The 16,485-nt window shown below is 41.1% G+C and overlaps 1 protein-coding gene across 1 annotated transcript in view; it reads left to right on the forward strand.

The window, feature by feature from the left end:
* The window catches only part of PRIM2 (DNA primase subunit 2), a 112,675-nt gene that overhangs the window by 71,179 nt on the left and 25,011 nt on the right, over positions 1–16,485 (forward strand). Inside the window, exons 8-10 of the mRNA XM_032216834.1 lie at positions 79–146; positions 2,267–2,339; positions 5,002–5,187. Of these exons, the coding sequence (XP_032072725.1) occupies positions 79–146; positions 2,267–2,339; positions 5,002–5,187 (327 nt within the window). The remainder of the gene's footprint in view (positions 1–78; positions 147–2,266; positions 2,340–5,001; positions 5,188–16,485) is intronic.

Raw genomic sequence — 16,485 nt, forward strand, 5'->3', positions numbered from 1 at the left:
AGATAACACTGTACACGTCTGTTTGTGTATACGAGCACATTATTGCTCCTCTGACTTTTTGTATTTGTTCATTTTTAGCTAACAGCCCGATCCCTGCCTGTGGTACAAACTGATGAGAGACTTCAACCCCTGCTCAATCACCTCAGGTAATGAAAACACAGTAGAACCTCAATTTAGTGGACCTTTTGGGGCTCATTTCTTCTGAAAGCCCACAATCTAACTCATTTGTACGAATCAGGTCTGTTTTGAGCAGCTGAGGGAATTTTATTTTTATTCTTTCGCATTAAAAAAAGGTGAAGACATTTTTGTAGAGTCTAGGTTTAGGATGGCGAACCTATGGCATGGGTGCCACAGGTGGCACGTGGAGCCATTTGTCAGGGCACGCGAGGCGTTGCCCTGTCAGCTGGCTAGCACGCATGCCCATGCTGGCCAGCTAAGTTCAGCCTTTTCTAAAGCCTTTTTTCACCCTCCCCAGGTTCCAGAGGCTTTATAGGAGCCTGGGGAGGGCCAAAACAGCCTCCTCCGCCCCCCGGAGGCACTCCAGAGGCTTCAGGAGGTTCCCTGAAGCCTCCGGAGCGCATAAAACCAGTCCTACAGGCAAACCGGAAGTTCAGGAATGGATTTCTGGTTTCCTTGTAGGTCCGGTTTAAACCCTCCGGAGCCTTCAGGGACCTTCCGGAGGCTTCCCTGAAGGCTCCGGAGGATGAAAAACGACCCAACGGACAAACTGGAAGTCACTTCTGGTTTGTTCGTAGGGCTGTTTTTAGTTCTCTGAAGTGTTCAGGAAAGCCTCCTGAAGGTCCCTGAAGGCTCCGGAGGATGAAAAACGGCCCTACGAGTGAATCGGAAGTGACTTCCGGTTGCTTGTAGGGTTGTTTTTTGGAAGGCCCCTGAAGGGTCCGGAGCGCAAAAAACTGGCCCTACGAGCAAACCGGAAGTCCGTTCCCGAGCTTCCGGTTTGCCAATTTTTTTGCGCTCCGGAGGCTTCAGGGAAGCTCCTAAAGCCTTCGGAGGGCCTCCGGGGGGGGGGGGGGGAGGCTGTTTTTGCCCTCCCCAGGCTCCTATAAAGCCTCTGGAGCCTGGGGAGGGCGAAAAAAGCATGCAAAAAATGGGGGGAGCACCTGTCATGAGCGCATGTGCGCTGGGGTGTGTGTTTCACATTGCATTATAGGTGCGGCACGCCCACACATGACCCCCCCCTGCGCTCCCCCCTCTTATGGCCAAAAATGGTTCGCCATCTCTGATCTAGGTGTTGTGCCTAATGGATCGATTGTTCTTATGTTCTGTCCCAAAGGCAGAATGGGATTCTTTTACTTCTTCCCATAACTAGGTCCAACTTCTCTGCCTGCGGAATAATCTAATCCTGGGAACAGGGTCCGTGAGGAGCTCATCTACAGAAGAGCACGCTGCTGTTCTTCAGACTATGCAAAGCATGGAATTTACTGGGGAAGGCAATCAAAATGTTTTAAATGAAAAAAAGAATAAATCAGATATTAATAAGCTTTTTATTTACGAATGGTTAATTTGGCAATGGATTCATTGTATTTATCTTCAAAGATACTATTTCAATACTTGTATCCATAACGAGGAAGCAATTTGAGTGTTTTTACATAATGAATGTGCCATGGCAGATAATTAGCAATATTGTTGACATACAACATCTGTTTCCAGTCAACACTTCAGACTTCTCCCTTAGGTAAATCGTTGGCTCACATTTGCAAAATTATATTTTGCCCTTGAAAAAGGGGGTTTATGTCCCCCTCTATTCAAAACCTTTTGAAAAACATAATAATGGAACTATAGCTGCATATCATTTGTCTTTGTGTTTTAGTTCCTCATATTGCTAAATAATATAATCAATTTAAAAATTTGAGAAAAGATTATTTATCTATGGCTCCCTTAATTAGAAACATCTGAGAGGTTATACCTGAATTTTACCCCAAAAAATATTTAACAATTGTTTTCAAATCATTCAACACAGTTCAAATAATCTGCTTCTACTTGAACTCTAAAATGAATTATTAATTATTAAATAAATTATTCTGGTAATCAGAAATGTTTTATATCAAGAAAAAGTCTTAATTTCTCCAAGGTGAAAGAATTATTTTAAAGTCATATTTATTTCTTGAAGACTATAGTTTTGAAATATTTTTAAAATTTATGTAAACAAAAATATTTGGCCCTTCATTCTTGTGGTAACAACAAAAATGCCCTTTTAAATTCAACAAATAACATTTATTTCTTTTCTTCTTTTTCCACATCATAGCCATGCATATGTTGGTCCAGATTATAATATTGAAAAAGCAGCGGGGAAAATTTCATTGGAACAAATTGATGCTGTGAGTATATTGCCTCCGATTCACTATAGTTAAACTGAATAATTTTGCCTGTATTCATGGTATCTCAAACATACTGATGACAACATTCCAGAGGTAGGTTCCTACCAGTTCGCACCTATTCGGTAGAACCGGTTCGTCAAATCTACGGTTAGAAGAGGTTCCACCAGTGGACCTGGAAAGCAGGCCACACCTACAGAAGAGGTTCCAATTTTTTTTTGAAACCCACCACTGGCAAGGATCTTGTAACTTGACAGCTTTAAGACTTGCATGCTTCAATGCCAGAGTTTCTGAATAGCTACTTGGACCGACTTAAGTACTAATTCATAATTTCATATCCGGTCACATTGTTGTTGTTTGTTGTTTATTATATTTATATGCCGCCCTTTTCCCCTGAAGGGGACTCAGGGCGGCTCACAACTCAAACCAGTGAAGGGGGATACAGACAAAAATTAAAAAAACAACACATAACAATACATAATTTAAAACACACGACAGTCATACCATTCGAGATGGGGGCAACAGCTCTTTAGCCTCAGGCCTGTCGGAACAGCCAGGTTTTAAGGGCTATGCAGAAGGCCTGGAGGGTGGTGAGGGTTCGAATCTCCATGGGGAGTTCGTTCCAGAGGGTCGGAGCAGCCACAGAGAAGGCTCTCCTCCGGGTAGTCGCCAGTCGACACTGGCCGGCGGATGGAATTCGGAGGAGGCCTAATCTGTGGGATCTAATCGGTCTAGTGGAGGTAATTGGGCGGCAAGCCACTCCCATTCAGTCACATGGGTGGCAAGCCACTCCCACAAAGGAGGCCACACCCACAGAGTAGGTTCCAACAATTTTTGAAACCCACAACTGCAACATTCATATGGAGACTACAATGGTCCATATATAAAGAATTGAAGAATAAAACATAACTCATAGAACAACGTATGCTTAAATGAACGTAAGTAGGTTTAAAACACATGAAACAAGAAGAGAATATGACTAGCACTCAGGAGCATAAGTAAAGCAAACCTTTCACATGAGCAAATGACCATTTTTGAGGGGTTCAGGCATTGAACCCTAAACCCTGGCCACAGAGGAAACCAAAATATCGTCACAATATCACCAGCAAAGTTATCCACTTACCTCTTCAATCACCCAAGCCTCCCTTCCTCTCCCTTGTTCAATTTCTTGCAGTTCAAGTTTCTGCAATTTCCTGCAGTAGTCAGAGGACCACGCCCTGCTTGGCTGCCTGAAAAAAATTATCTCCCGGACTTACTATATGTGGTTTCAAAACTACTACTTCATATTTCTTATCAGCCAATATTTTTTATTGTCTTTTGCTGGAAGAAGGAAGGAGTATATGTGTATCAGTGGTGGGTTTCAAAAATTGTTCGAAACTACTCTGTGGGTGTGGCCTCCTTTGTGGGAGTGGCTTGCCGCCCATGTGACCGGATGGGAGTGGCTTGCCGCCCATGTGACCGGATGGGAGTGGCTTGCCGCCCATGTGACCGGATATGAAGATGCCGACGACACTTGTCAGAACCACCTTAAATTACCTCACACACAGCACTGGCATGCATAAGAATAGGATGTCAACTTGTTTTTTAAAAGGCATCTTTGGTTTGCGTTAAAACAACTTCAACACACGCAATGTTCTGATTGCACCACAAACGCAGTAGTCATCCTTACCTTTCACAGAGGCACTGAGTTTTATAAATAGGAGCATGATAGTGTAGAATAATCATATCCAAGGACCAGTGGTGGGTTTCAAAAAATGTTTGGAACCTCTTCTGTAGGTGTGGCCTGCTTTCCGGGTCCACTGGTGGAACCTCTTCTCACCGGTTCGGTAGATTTGACGAACCGGTTCTACTGAATAGGTGCGAACTGGTAGGAACCCACCTCTGATGTGTATATATTGTAGTATGCATTTCTATGGGACAAAATGGTTAGCATTTGCAGGTGATGGGGTCTTATTTTACAATAAATCAGTTTTAATTAGCGGTTGCTACTTCAGCTAAGAAAAATCCATATTTTGTGTTGGCCCTGCCCTCTTTTGGAATGGATATACGTACAAATATAGGTATGTTGCATGCACATATATGGAGGCCAGGAGTTGGTTTGGCTAACGTTAGTGATATACAAGTTGACAAAGTAGGAAAGCCAGACATAGAAATACACAGAAATGTTTATCTGTCTTGATCTTTTTTTTCCTATGAGTGTTTCCTAGCATTGATGGTAGGCAATCAAATTTAGCCTTGTCTTCCTTTTAAGTAAACATGGTAAACAGCTTTAAATGAACAGAAAAATTGCCCCAGATAACTAACATCTGTGCTATTAATTTAGAACATATTAGAGGGAGGGCTAGTAAAGATGCTATCAAAATAGAATGAGACTCTAGATTAATTACTTATATTGATTTATGCTTTTTACTGTAATTAATACAATTTTAATACCTTTTAACATCTGTTTTCCATTTATTCTTGCATTTGCCCCCCCCCCCCCAAATTAGAACTAAATGTTGACACTATATTGAAATTGTGGAATAGAGTTTTTCCTTTGTCCCGGGAAGTCTACTGTATGCAAATATTCTCTTCTCAAACTCTTCACCTTTCTGGTTGGTGATCGAAATACAGCCTGTAAGTTAATGTAGCCAGCAGATCATTAATCCAAGTTTTCCTGTTACAGCTTTCGGTTAAATCATTTCCTCTCTGCATGCGCCAGCTCCACAAAGCTCTGCGTGATAACCATCATCTCCGCCACGGAGGCCGTATGCAATATGGCTTATTTCTCAAAGGCATTGGCTTAACACTAGAGCAAGCGCTGCAGTTCTGGAAGTCTGAATTCATCAGAGGAAAAGTAGACGCAGACAAGGTAAAATGGGTTGGTGAGAACGACGCTCAGTTCTTAACGGTTCTCTTCGGAACACTTCCAGAGTCCACAAGCAATGTCCGTGCACACTAAAACATCTGTTTGGTTTACATAAATACTACAAGACAAAAGCAGGGTTGCTTTCCCATCCCCTCTGCACAGCTGGGTCTCATCAGGATTCTTTTCTCATTATAAGTTTGTATGGTTAGTTTACTTTATGCTTACGAAGATTACAAAAAAGGAAATAGGAATTATTTATCGTGTTGAAAAGCAATGATGTAGCGATGTCAATATTTATTTTATTTATTTACTAATGCTTCTCTACTGCTTGATATCCAGAGACACTAAGTGGCTTATAGAACAAGTAAGCATTACAATGAAAATTTAAAAAAATATAAAACATGGACTTCCCACAAACCATAACAGGGCCATTGCACAGTGTTGGACCAGATGTCCATATCCTCAAATGGCTTCTTAAACAGCCGAGTCTTTAGAATACAGAATAACAGCGTTAGAAGGGACTTTAGTTCAACTCTATGCACAAGCAGGAGGTCCCATAGCGTTCTGGAAAATGACTATCCAATCTCTTCTTAAAAATCTCCAGTGATGGGGCATCCACAACTTTTGCAGGCAAGCTGTTCCATTGGTTAATTTTTCTCACTGTCAAGAAAATTCTCCTTAGTTCTAAGTTGGTTGTCTCCTTGATTAGTTTCCATCCATTGTTTCTTGCCCTGCCCTCAGGGGCTTTGGAAAATAGGTTGATCTTTGTGGCAGGTCTTTTCAGGTCCCTTCAAAAGCCAAATAAGGTGGAGGATGGCTGGATATCAAGGAGTCATCTGCTTCAGTCATTGACAAGAAGGTTCTTTTGCTGGGATCTGTGTAGGTCAGAGGTGTCAAACTTGTATTATCGTGGCATCGTTACGTGACATATCATGACTTTTTTCCCCTTTGCTAAACTGGGCATGGAAAGGCCGGCGTGTGATACATCCGGCTCATGGCCCACGAGTTTGACACCCCTGATGAAGGTGATAATCCCCCAGCAAAAGAATCTTCAACAATTTTCTGTTCCTGACCTCAATAGAAAGATAATCCAGAGAATGTGGCCTTGTAGATAGCAAGTCTCTCTCCTTCCTTCCTTCCTTCCTTCCTTCCTTCCTTCCTTCCTTCCTTCCTTCCTTCCTTCCTCTTATTTACAGAGTTTATAGGCCACACGAATGAATTGATTCTTACATTCAAATTCCCCAAGTCTGTAATTTGGGTAAAAAAAAAAGAACATCTCATAAAACTGAGATTATTCATTATAAAACAACCATATCCATCTGGACTCAAAACATTCTGGTAATACAATTAGAAATAATTATTCTTCCTAAAAATTGGAAATGCTACAACAAAGAAATAACATTTTATAATATGTGATAGTGATTCAAAACAGTCTTTAAGAAATCTTAGATGGAGAACCTGTGCCGCTAAAGTTGTCCACTCTGCTGGCAGACCAATATGGTTGGATTTTATTGTTATCACCACGCACTATCTTTGGTTCTCTAACTTTACAGCAGATAAGAATTGTTTGCCAGTTCTGGAGAATACAATGTGTTTTGAATTAGCAATTTCAGGCTTCTCTAGTAATCTACAATTTCAAGTTGTTCAGTAGTTAAAAGATTTGAAATTTTAAAAAAATCAAGTCTTTGGGGTAACTTTTGATGAATAAACTAAAATAATCTCCAGATTTAGATATTCTAACTAATATAAAATGCTGAAAGGAACATCTTACAGTGAACAGCTCTACCCTTTTTCAAAAGCAGTGCCCTGGCTGCTGGTTTACTACCCAAATAAGTTCAGTTGTAATGACATACAGACCTCTTTTGTAACTTAACTCATGGCTGTCTAGCAGAGTTCTTGCTCCCTGATGTTTCTGATTGTCCTTTAAAATCTAGTGGAAATGTCTTCCTTAGGGTGCCACATCTGCTAGGAATTTCATACATGGCAAACCAAGAGAGAACATTCTCAGTTCAAGTATTCTTTTACTTCCTTGGTTGGCATGAAGCATTTGCAAGCTTTCAGCTCCAGATCAAATTAAATATTCTTGAAGTGATACCCAACCTTTCTATTGGTATAATACAAATATAGGATTATATATATATATTTAGTGATATATGTTTTCTGAGGTTTTCGCGGGTGTTAGTATGTAGGTCTCTAGTTATTTGGGTTTTCTCCCGCGTAAAATTGGAGATGTCTTGGCGACGTTTCGACGAAGTCTCATTCGTCATCTTCAGGCTACTTCAGGCTCGGTGCTTCCAGGGGCAATGTGAGATCTCGGCTGTTTCTTCCTTTTAATATATATATATTACTAAATATGATAAGGAGGAGGGCCTGTGGCTTAATGGCTAAGACGTCTGCCTAAGATGCAATACACCACAGGTTCGAATCCCAGTAATGGTATGGCTAGCTGATGAGAGCTAAATAGCTTGAAATAGATCTATATTAGTCTCCCTTTATTTATTTATCAGCACAAATATAACACAACATATATATATGTGTTGATTTTCTTGCTATTAAAGTACATTCCAGTTAAGCTTGTCTCGGCTTTTGTTACTGGATGGAGGAGGGAGTCAGAACACCCCTCTATACATTTCTACCCTTAACAACAATTTAGTTTAACTAGGCCCATACACTCCTTCATGCAGTTTTTCTTAATTTACTTTTTTCATGCCACTTTGAGGATAACATTAACTCTGTTCCCATTAACAATTTACCATTTTGTCTTTGCAGTGAATCTGTGTTCTCTTTGACCTTTGTTTGCAAGATATTCATAGAATATTTTTGTTGTTATTTTTGGTATCAATCAGAAACTTCATCGCCTTCTTTAACCTTTTTGATATTCCCAGTGGTGGGATTCAGCCAGTTCGCACCACTTCGGGAGCACTGGTGGTTTACTTTCTGAGCCGTTTGGTGATCTGGTTGTTGGAAGAAATCATTAGTGCAGAGAACCGGTTGTTAAATTATTTGAATCCTATCACTGGATATTCCTATAATTTCCTGAAACGGCTTTGTGTTAAGGTTGTGTTTTCTATTTAGATCTTTCTTTTTCTCTGTCTCACATCGTTAAGAGCTCCAAGTGTATGGTTGCATTGGAGTCCTGTTTCCTTCTCATAAAGGTTGTTTATAATTATGTTTTTACTATGTAGGATTTTCCGGTCTTCCTAGACATGTTTCTCCTTTAAGAACTTCAAGCCATTGAATCTGGCCTATCTTCCCTTATCAGCATTTGCTCTTTTGAAATGCAATATGCAAATCTGACTTTTCTGAGTTTCTCCTCCATGGGTATTATAAATTCAAGGGTAACACAATCACCTTCCTCTACCCTACTAGTCCGTTTTGTTTCTTTGAAATGCTCCCTGTTGGTGAGGATTAGGCACAGATAGCAGGCTCGTTCTTTCTTCCAACTTCTGACAACTGATATTGACAGCAAGAGTGGACAAGAATTCGTTGGAGTTAACCAAGTTAACTTGGCAGCATTGGATTCCCTTTAGATATCAGAATAATTGAAATCCCCCATTATTGGGATTGTGTGTCTCTTTGAAAAACTGGCTGTCAGAAGCAGAAAATCTGGGTCTTCTGCCTGCCCAGGCAGTCTATAATAAACTCCCGTGATGATGTGATTTTTGTTTCTTTCCTTTTATTCTTATCCAAACACTTTCAAGGGGATTTCCCTACTCTGGTCCTAGATTTCTATGCAACTGTGTATTTTTTCTTTTTATAGCATGCAACATTTTCAGTCTTCTGTTGCTGTAATGCAGGGGTGTCAAACTCAAGGACTGCGGGAATCCAGCCTTTGGGGTACTTAAATCTGGCCTGTGGGGCTGGCCTGGAAATAGCAAAGGACATGGGGCATGGTGTGTGTGTGTGTGCTGCCCCCGCGTAGCTTGTTTTTTGCCTGGACAGACTCCTGCAACACTTTTCCGGACAAAATGGGGCAAGGGAGGGGGGGGGGGGGCTGCACGCTTCTGTCCCTACACCCCATTTTGGCTGGCAAAGTGTTGCAGGAGGCTGTCCAGGCAAAAAATGGGCCACTCGTGCCCCCCCCCCCGGTGGCTTGTTTTGGCCAGCAAAATACTACAGGAGGTGTCCGGCCCATCTCTCCCTTCCCCCCTCCTCCGACCACCCTCAGAGAACAATGCCAATCTATCCCTAGAAGAAATCCAGTTTGATAACCTGCTGTAATGTGGGGATGACCTTGGGAGACAGCAGGAAGAACTCTAGCCTAGATAACAGTCATGCAAATGGTATCTCAGCCCACAGAGGGAAAAGGGATATGGGAAGCATCTTGGAAAGGAACTTCCCTAATTTTCTGGAAAAGAAAAATAGAGGAGGGGAGAGGTGCTTCCAGATTTGGAAGGCTGATGTCAGCCCTTCAAGATAGTCTAGACAAGAAACATAAACCCTGAGTAATACCCCTACCATTATTGTAAGGTTACAGTAACAAAAACTTGCATGTCGGACTCTTCTGGACTCCCAAAGTCATTCTCACATACCATTATAGTGGGACTGTTCTTTAAGCAACTTGTAGTTTACAAGTTGTACAACTTGTACAACTTGTAGCTTGGCAAGTTGTAGCCAATCACAGATATTATCCTACCATTTCAGGGATTTCGAATTGTATTGGTATTCCTGACTTAGAATCTTTAATTTTCCCTGCTTATTTCAATACTCAGTGCATTATATATAAATATTTGAGGCTTTGAGTGGCGGTACCTACAGACTTTTCTGTTGTAATTTCCTGAGAAACTCTTGGCTTCTAGGTTCTCTCTTTATGTTTGTATTACCTGATCTTAATCCTTGGTTGCATGGTCTCCCCCCCCCCCCCCGAGTTCTTGCTACCTTGGCCCTTTTGTTCTCTTGTGAGGCTCTTCCAGGGGTGGGTTTCAACTGGTTCGCGGCGGTCTCCGCGGACCGGTTGGTCGGTGTACCCGGAAGTAAGTAACTTTGGGAACGCCGAAGGGCCCACCCGCCCGCCCGCGCTCCTTACCGGTCTTTGAAGGCTTCTGCACTTCCACGCACATACAGCGCCTGCGCGATTCTCCGTGAGCAGCTGGAGCATTGCACAGGCACTAAGACGCATGCGTGAACTGCACGCGTGCACGAGGACGCCACTGGTCCTGTTCCAACCGTACAGGTTGGAACGGGATGAGCAACCTACCACTGGGCTCTTCCGATGAGACTGGGTACCGTCTGCCAGACACTTCCTCGTCATCATACGATGCAGTCCATCTCTTCTCAGGAGTGCCTTATGAAGTATAGGGCATTGTTATTTGATCTAAATCCTGTTTAGTGACGCCATCTATATAGTCTGTTTCTGCTGGCTCTGTTTAACTGTGCCATCTTTTTAAAGAATGTTCCTTAAAAGCAGATGATTGTTTAACTATTTACCATAGTTTTCAGAGTATAAGATGCTCCGGAGTATAAGATGCACCTTAGTTTTTGGGAAGAAAAATAGGGAGAAAAAATTTCTGCCTCTGCCTACCAGGTATTCATCCTTAGCCTGGTCAGTTGGTTGAGCATGCATGTTAGGGCTGATAGGCAGCTTCTAAAGCACAGCTGATGGAGGGAGCTCCAGTTAGCAAAGCAGGCGAAGCGCGGAAGCGGTAAGACAAAGCAGCAGCTGTTCCATGTTGCCATTTTGGCCACGGCCCCTCACATTTTCAGCCTCCCATCGCTCTGTTTGAGACCCATTCAAGGCTGCAGGGATCGCCAAAGCACATCGCTGCCTATCGCCACCGGAAAACGCGATGCGCAGAGGCCAAAAATGGGGCATGTAGAGGCTAAAACACGATGCGCAGAGGCTGAATATGTGATACACGGAGTTGGTGATTGGCAGCAATGTGCTCTTTTGAACCCCTCAGCCTTGAAGGGGTCTCAAACGGAGCATTTGGGGGCTGAAAATGTGAGGTGCGGAGCCCAAAAATGCAAGCTGTTTTCTGTGGCAATCTCTACAGTCAGGAAGAAGACGCGCGGAAGCCGAAGAGTGGGGGGCGGCGGGTGAGTGGGGCTGCATTCAGAGTATTAGACACACTCAGATATTCAACCTCTTTTTTTGGGGGGGAGTGCGTCTTATACTCCGAAAAATACGGTACTATGAGAAATATTTAAACATTTGACAAGTTTTAACACCCTTCCTGAATTAGAATAAGTCAAGTTTCCACCAAAACTCAGTAGCAAAGAAATGGTATCTAATGACAAGAAAACAATTTTCCCATTTTTTGTATACTGTATGTGTTGAAAGTTATTCATCATTTCCTGAAGTGAAATATTCGCGCATTCTAAATTACAGTGCCAAATTTCATTGCTATCCACTGACTAAAGTCATATTTTCTTAGAAATTTTATTAATGTATGTTTTTCAAGCTTATAATGGTGTAATTTTATTCTAATTATGTTAAAGAAAGAGTCTGGTATGAAAAATTTAAAACCCATCAGTTTTCCTTAACTTGAATAATGAAACTAAGTAATGTCTGTTGCTAGTAAATGCTGTATCAAAATACGTCTTCTAATGCATCATATGGAAACTCTTATTTAAAAAAGAAAGGCTTTCTATCAGAATCAATTACATGTGCATGTAGAATTCTTCCAGCTTGTGAAAGTCAGATGCACATCTCTTCCGAATAATTGCTAGGAAGTGTGATGGGAGTTATATTTTAGATGTTGAATTGATTAGCCCTTAATAGAAACAAAAATCCAATTCTACCTAACATTTAAATCATGGCACGATTTTCAATCTTAAAAAAAATAAAAAATGCAATTTACACCCTAGCTTTTCTTTTACTACTTCTACAGGAGTCTTAAATTATGAGCTGCCAAAAAAATGTCCAACTTCTCAGAAAGTTAAAATGGGATGGCAATAATTTTACAATTTTGTTTGCCGAGATACCGATAATAGCTTATCATTTCGCTACTTGAACATCATTAGATCTCCTAACTCTAGTAATAGAAAAAGTTGTTCCTAGAAGGAAATCTGGATTCAAGTCTATAATTTGGAGAGGGATTACAGGAAACACTCTTCTGATAAGTGACAATCTTTATAATGCAACCATTCTATTCTATTTATTCTATTCTATTTATTTGTCTTGTATGCCGCCCACTCCCGGAGGACTCCGGGCGGCTCACAAAGGACAAGGGAAAGGGGGAAAACGAGATAAAGACAACATATTAAAAACAAAACCAACATTCACAATTTCCGTGGAGGTAAATGCTTCTCAGCCCCCCCCAGCCTGCTGGAACAGCCAGGACTTGGTGGCTTTGCGGAAGGCCGGGAGGGTAGTAAGGGTCCGGATCTCAACAGGGAGCTCATTCCAGAGGGCCGGAGCTGCAACAGAGAAGGCGCTCCCCCCGGGAGTCGCCAGCCGACATTCGGAGTATTTTTAGTTTATTGTAGCAAGCAAAATAAAGTTACTTTCAAAATATAATATCTATCCACCTGAAATCTCCTCAGTAATTGTTTGCTACTTTTCAATCACTTCTAGTTTGCTAACTCAATAGCTGCTGAAGCATGTTTTTTTTAATGCCTAGTGATTTTGGTAATTTAATAAAAATTGGTTGATTCAAGTTTTATTAGTTAGCACTAAGTCTCCTTCATTCAGTAGTCCCAATTGTACTGTATTAAACAGTACCAACATTCCCTTTCCCCAGTTTTATAAGAGGTGGTAGCAAAATAATTACTGAGACTTTGTCTTTCATTCTGATCCTTTACTCTCTCATTCCTTTATTCATCTCTCTTCACTTTTTCCCACCCTTTTCTTACAGGGATGGTAGACAATTAACTGCCTTTCTCTTTTGATTCTTCTCATCTCTTAGAAACATGCTTATTTATGTCCTTTGTGCCAAAAGCCTTCACTTGAGTCTTCCGTTTATACTAAGTTCTGCCCAGCTTTGAGCAGATCTGAATGACTATCTGCCTAGTAGTTAAAATATTCCTTGGAGCAGCCCTGCAGATGACCCTGTCCTTTACTCTCCCTAGCAAATCATCCCAAATAGGGCTGCTGAACAACAGGAATAAGATAAGAGCAGAGAAGTAACTACATTTTGCTGTTGCTTATCACCACAAGCCACTTTGAATAGGAGAAGTTGTTTAATAAATTCTTGCCTATTAATTTGAATGTACAGGTGTTGATCCTATTACATGCCATAGGCCTTTTCATTTAGGATATCCTTTTTATAATGTGATAGTATAATTAATTGCAGTGTTTGGAGCATTAGTCATTTAATCCTGCGCTTACACTCACTTAGAGCCAGCTTGATGTCGTGGTTGAGTTGCTAGATTGGAAAGCAGGACACCCTTAAGGGCATTTCAGTTCTATCCTAATTCAGTTCTGTTAACTTCCTAACAGTGAGGACAATTAACCAGTGGAACAGCTTGCTGTCAGAAGCTGTGGGTGTTTCATCACTGAAGGTTTTAAGAAAAGTCTGGACAGTCACCTATCCAAAATGGTATAGGGTCTCCTGCTTGAGTAGGGAGGGGGGAGTTAGACTAGAACAGGGGTAGTTAACCTTTTTATAACTACCGCCCACTTTTGTATCTCTATTAGTAGTAAAATGTTCTAACCGCCCACCGGTTCCACAGTAATGGTGATTTATAAAGTAGGGAAGTCAATTCAATTTGAAAAAGGAAAGTGCTTCAGTATCGGACAAAACCTGTACCGCCCACCATGAAAGCTGGAACGCCCACTAGTGGGCAGTAGGGACCAGGTTGACTACCACTGGACGAGAAGAACTCCAACTCCCTTCCAGCTCTATTCTGATTGATTGACCTTATTGGCTTCTGTCTAGAACCCACTTGCTTTATATATCCCTGTTTCAGTCTCTGCTAATGCAGAAGCGCTATTCAGGCTCTCTGCCCTTACTCCGCTGGATAATCAACAGTAGTGGCCTTTTTTTGCCCTCACACTGAAACAGCATGGGGTCCACAAGTGAACCCCCAATACTTAATCAGGCTAAATATTCTAATTCTAATGCTTAGATTTGGAACTCTGTGTATGCCCTTTTGCCTAAAGAAAGATAGTTCCTTATTTTCTTGCATCTCTAAAAGGGGAACTTAGAATGTATGCTTTTGTTGGCAATTAGGAAATCTGGGTGGACAGTTAACCACAGAACATTAATCATAGGCGCACGCGACATAGTGACAGTTTAAGACAACCAAAGTTCAACTGGTAAACAAGCGATATTTTAGCAATATACTAGCAATACTTTAGCAATCTTCCTCAGCTTCATGAGTAACCAAGATTCACTTCCCTATTATCTTCACTTCACTTCCCTATTATGGGAGATCTTTTGGAGATCTTATGGGAATCATGTATTTGTAACTTTCCCGAAATATTTGTAACCTTCCCGAAATGTCCTTTACTGACCTAAGTAAGAAGTTATGACCTGAAAATGTATACGCCTATATGACGTCTGTATGATTTGTAATAATCATTTTGAAGGTATAAAAACTCTGCCAAAGGATACCTAAGGCAGCTCAGTTTTGATGCAAAATCAGATTGAGCTCTTGAACGCGTTCAATAAAAAAACTTCTCTTCTCTGAGAAACTTTGGTGGTCGGCTCCTATTCTTTACGTAAGTAAAAAGCAGATCTTAATTTTGCTATAACAACACCACAGCATAGAACCCCTCAGAATTCACAGCTTCTTTAATTGCTCTCTGCTCTTCCTCTTATGGAACTCCTCTGACAAACTCCATTAACCTGTTTTGTCTTGTTTTGTTTTGGGGGGAAGACTGTTCTTTAAAATCTGGTGAAAGCCTCTGAATTATTTAACATTGGCTCATAAGATGGAGGATGATCTTCACCAATAGCAATAGCAATAGCAGTTAGACTTATATACACCGCTTCATAGGGCTTTCAGCGCTCTCTAAGTGGTTTACAGAGTCAGCATATCGCCCGCAACAACAATCTGGGTCCTCATTTTACCCACCTCGGAAGGATGGAAGGCTGAGTCAACCTTGAGCCGGTGAGATTTGAACAGCCGAACTGCAGTCAGCTGAAGTAGCCTGCAGTGCTGCATTTAACCACTGCGCCACCTCGGCTCCTTGGTGACCAGTGTGGCCATTGCTACACCACTACACCTCAAGGTTCCTCACTCTATGAAGAAAGAATCAAATCGCAGTACTTACTATATACTGTGCTGAATTGTATTCAAAAGTATAGTTAAAAGCATACTTGTTGGAAATAAGTTGTGTGTTTGTGTGTGTCTGTGTGTATGTTTCTGAGTAAACAGTCTCAGGATTGTGCTACAAGAGACATGGAACCTCTGAAGAAGACCATTGAGATTTCCAGAATTGGAGGTATTGGAAGTTAACTGCTTTCAGCTTGAAGTAGTCTGGACTTTTTGTACAGTTTTGGTTTTAAATTTATTTATTTAAGTGTGTGTGCCTTTGGCATCAGGCGCTTGTTGAGAAAACATAAATCAGAATAGACTGTAAGACTGAAATCTTCATAGTGTTGCTTTAAACCAGGAGTTTCCAACCTTTTGGCTTGCCTGGGCCGCCTTGAGTGAAGAGGAATTGCCTTGGGCCGCATATAAAAGATATAATATAGTATTATCATATATGGTGGACTTGTAAAAAGCTGAAAGCATTTTGGATAAAGTATGCTGGATTATGGAAAATGTTCTTTAAAAAATAAAGTTTACCCCTCAGTTATTCTTCTTAGGTATAATTACTGATTGTACAGTTATAGAGATTAACTTGATTTTGCATTTAATAACGGCAGCAAGACTGTTGGTGGCGCAATACTGGAAGAAGGAAGATTTGCCTACTATTCAAGAATGGACATTAAAAGTAACAAACCTAGCAGAGAGGGCTAAAATATCAGCATATCTCAAGGATTACTCAAATGAGAGATATAAACTGGAGTGGAGAAGATGGATTGACTATACTCAAAATAAATATGGGACTAAGAAATTCCAGATAGTTTATGACTGAAGAAACAAGGAATGATATAATCTGTTTAGAGTTAGCCTAGCAAGGAGGAGTTAAAGCTCAAATGAAAGATGATACTATTTTTTTTAAAGTTTATTTTAGAACATCTTTGTTAAAGATTTATACCCTGTATTGGTTTTGGGAAGTCGGTGGGGGGGAAGGTTGAGGGGGTGGGGTTCGGGTGCGGAGGGCAGGGGGAGGTAAACATTTGTAAAAGTTTTTTTCCCCTAAAATTTTCAATTAAAAAAAAGATATAATATAGTTACTGAATATAAATTACATGTTAAAAGTTTACAGTTTTATGGGCCACATTGCTGTCTATCCAGGGCTGCCTG

The sequence above is a fragment of the Thamnophis elegans genome, chromosome 4 (genome assembly GCF_009769535.1).
Source record: "Thamnophis elegans isolate rThaEle1 chromosome 4, rThaEle1.pri, whole genome shotgun sequence".
NCBI lineage: Eukaryota > Metazoa > Chordata > Lepidosauria > Squamata > Colubridae > Thamnophis > Thamnophis elegans.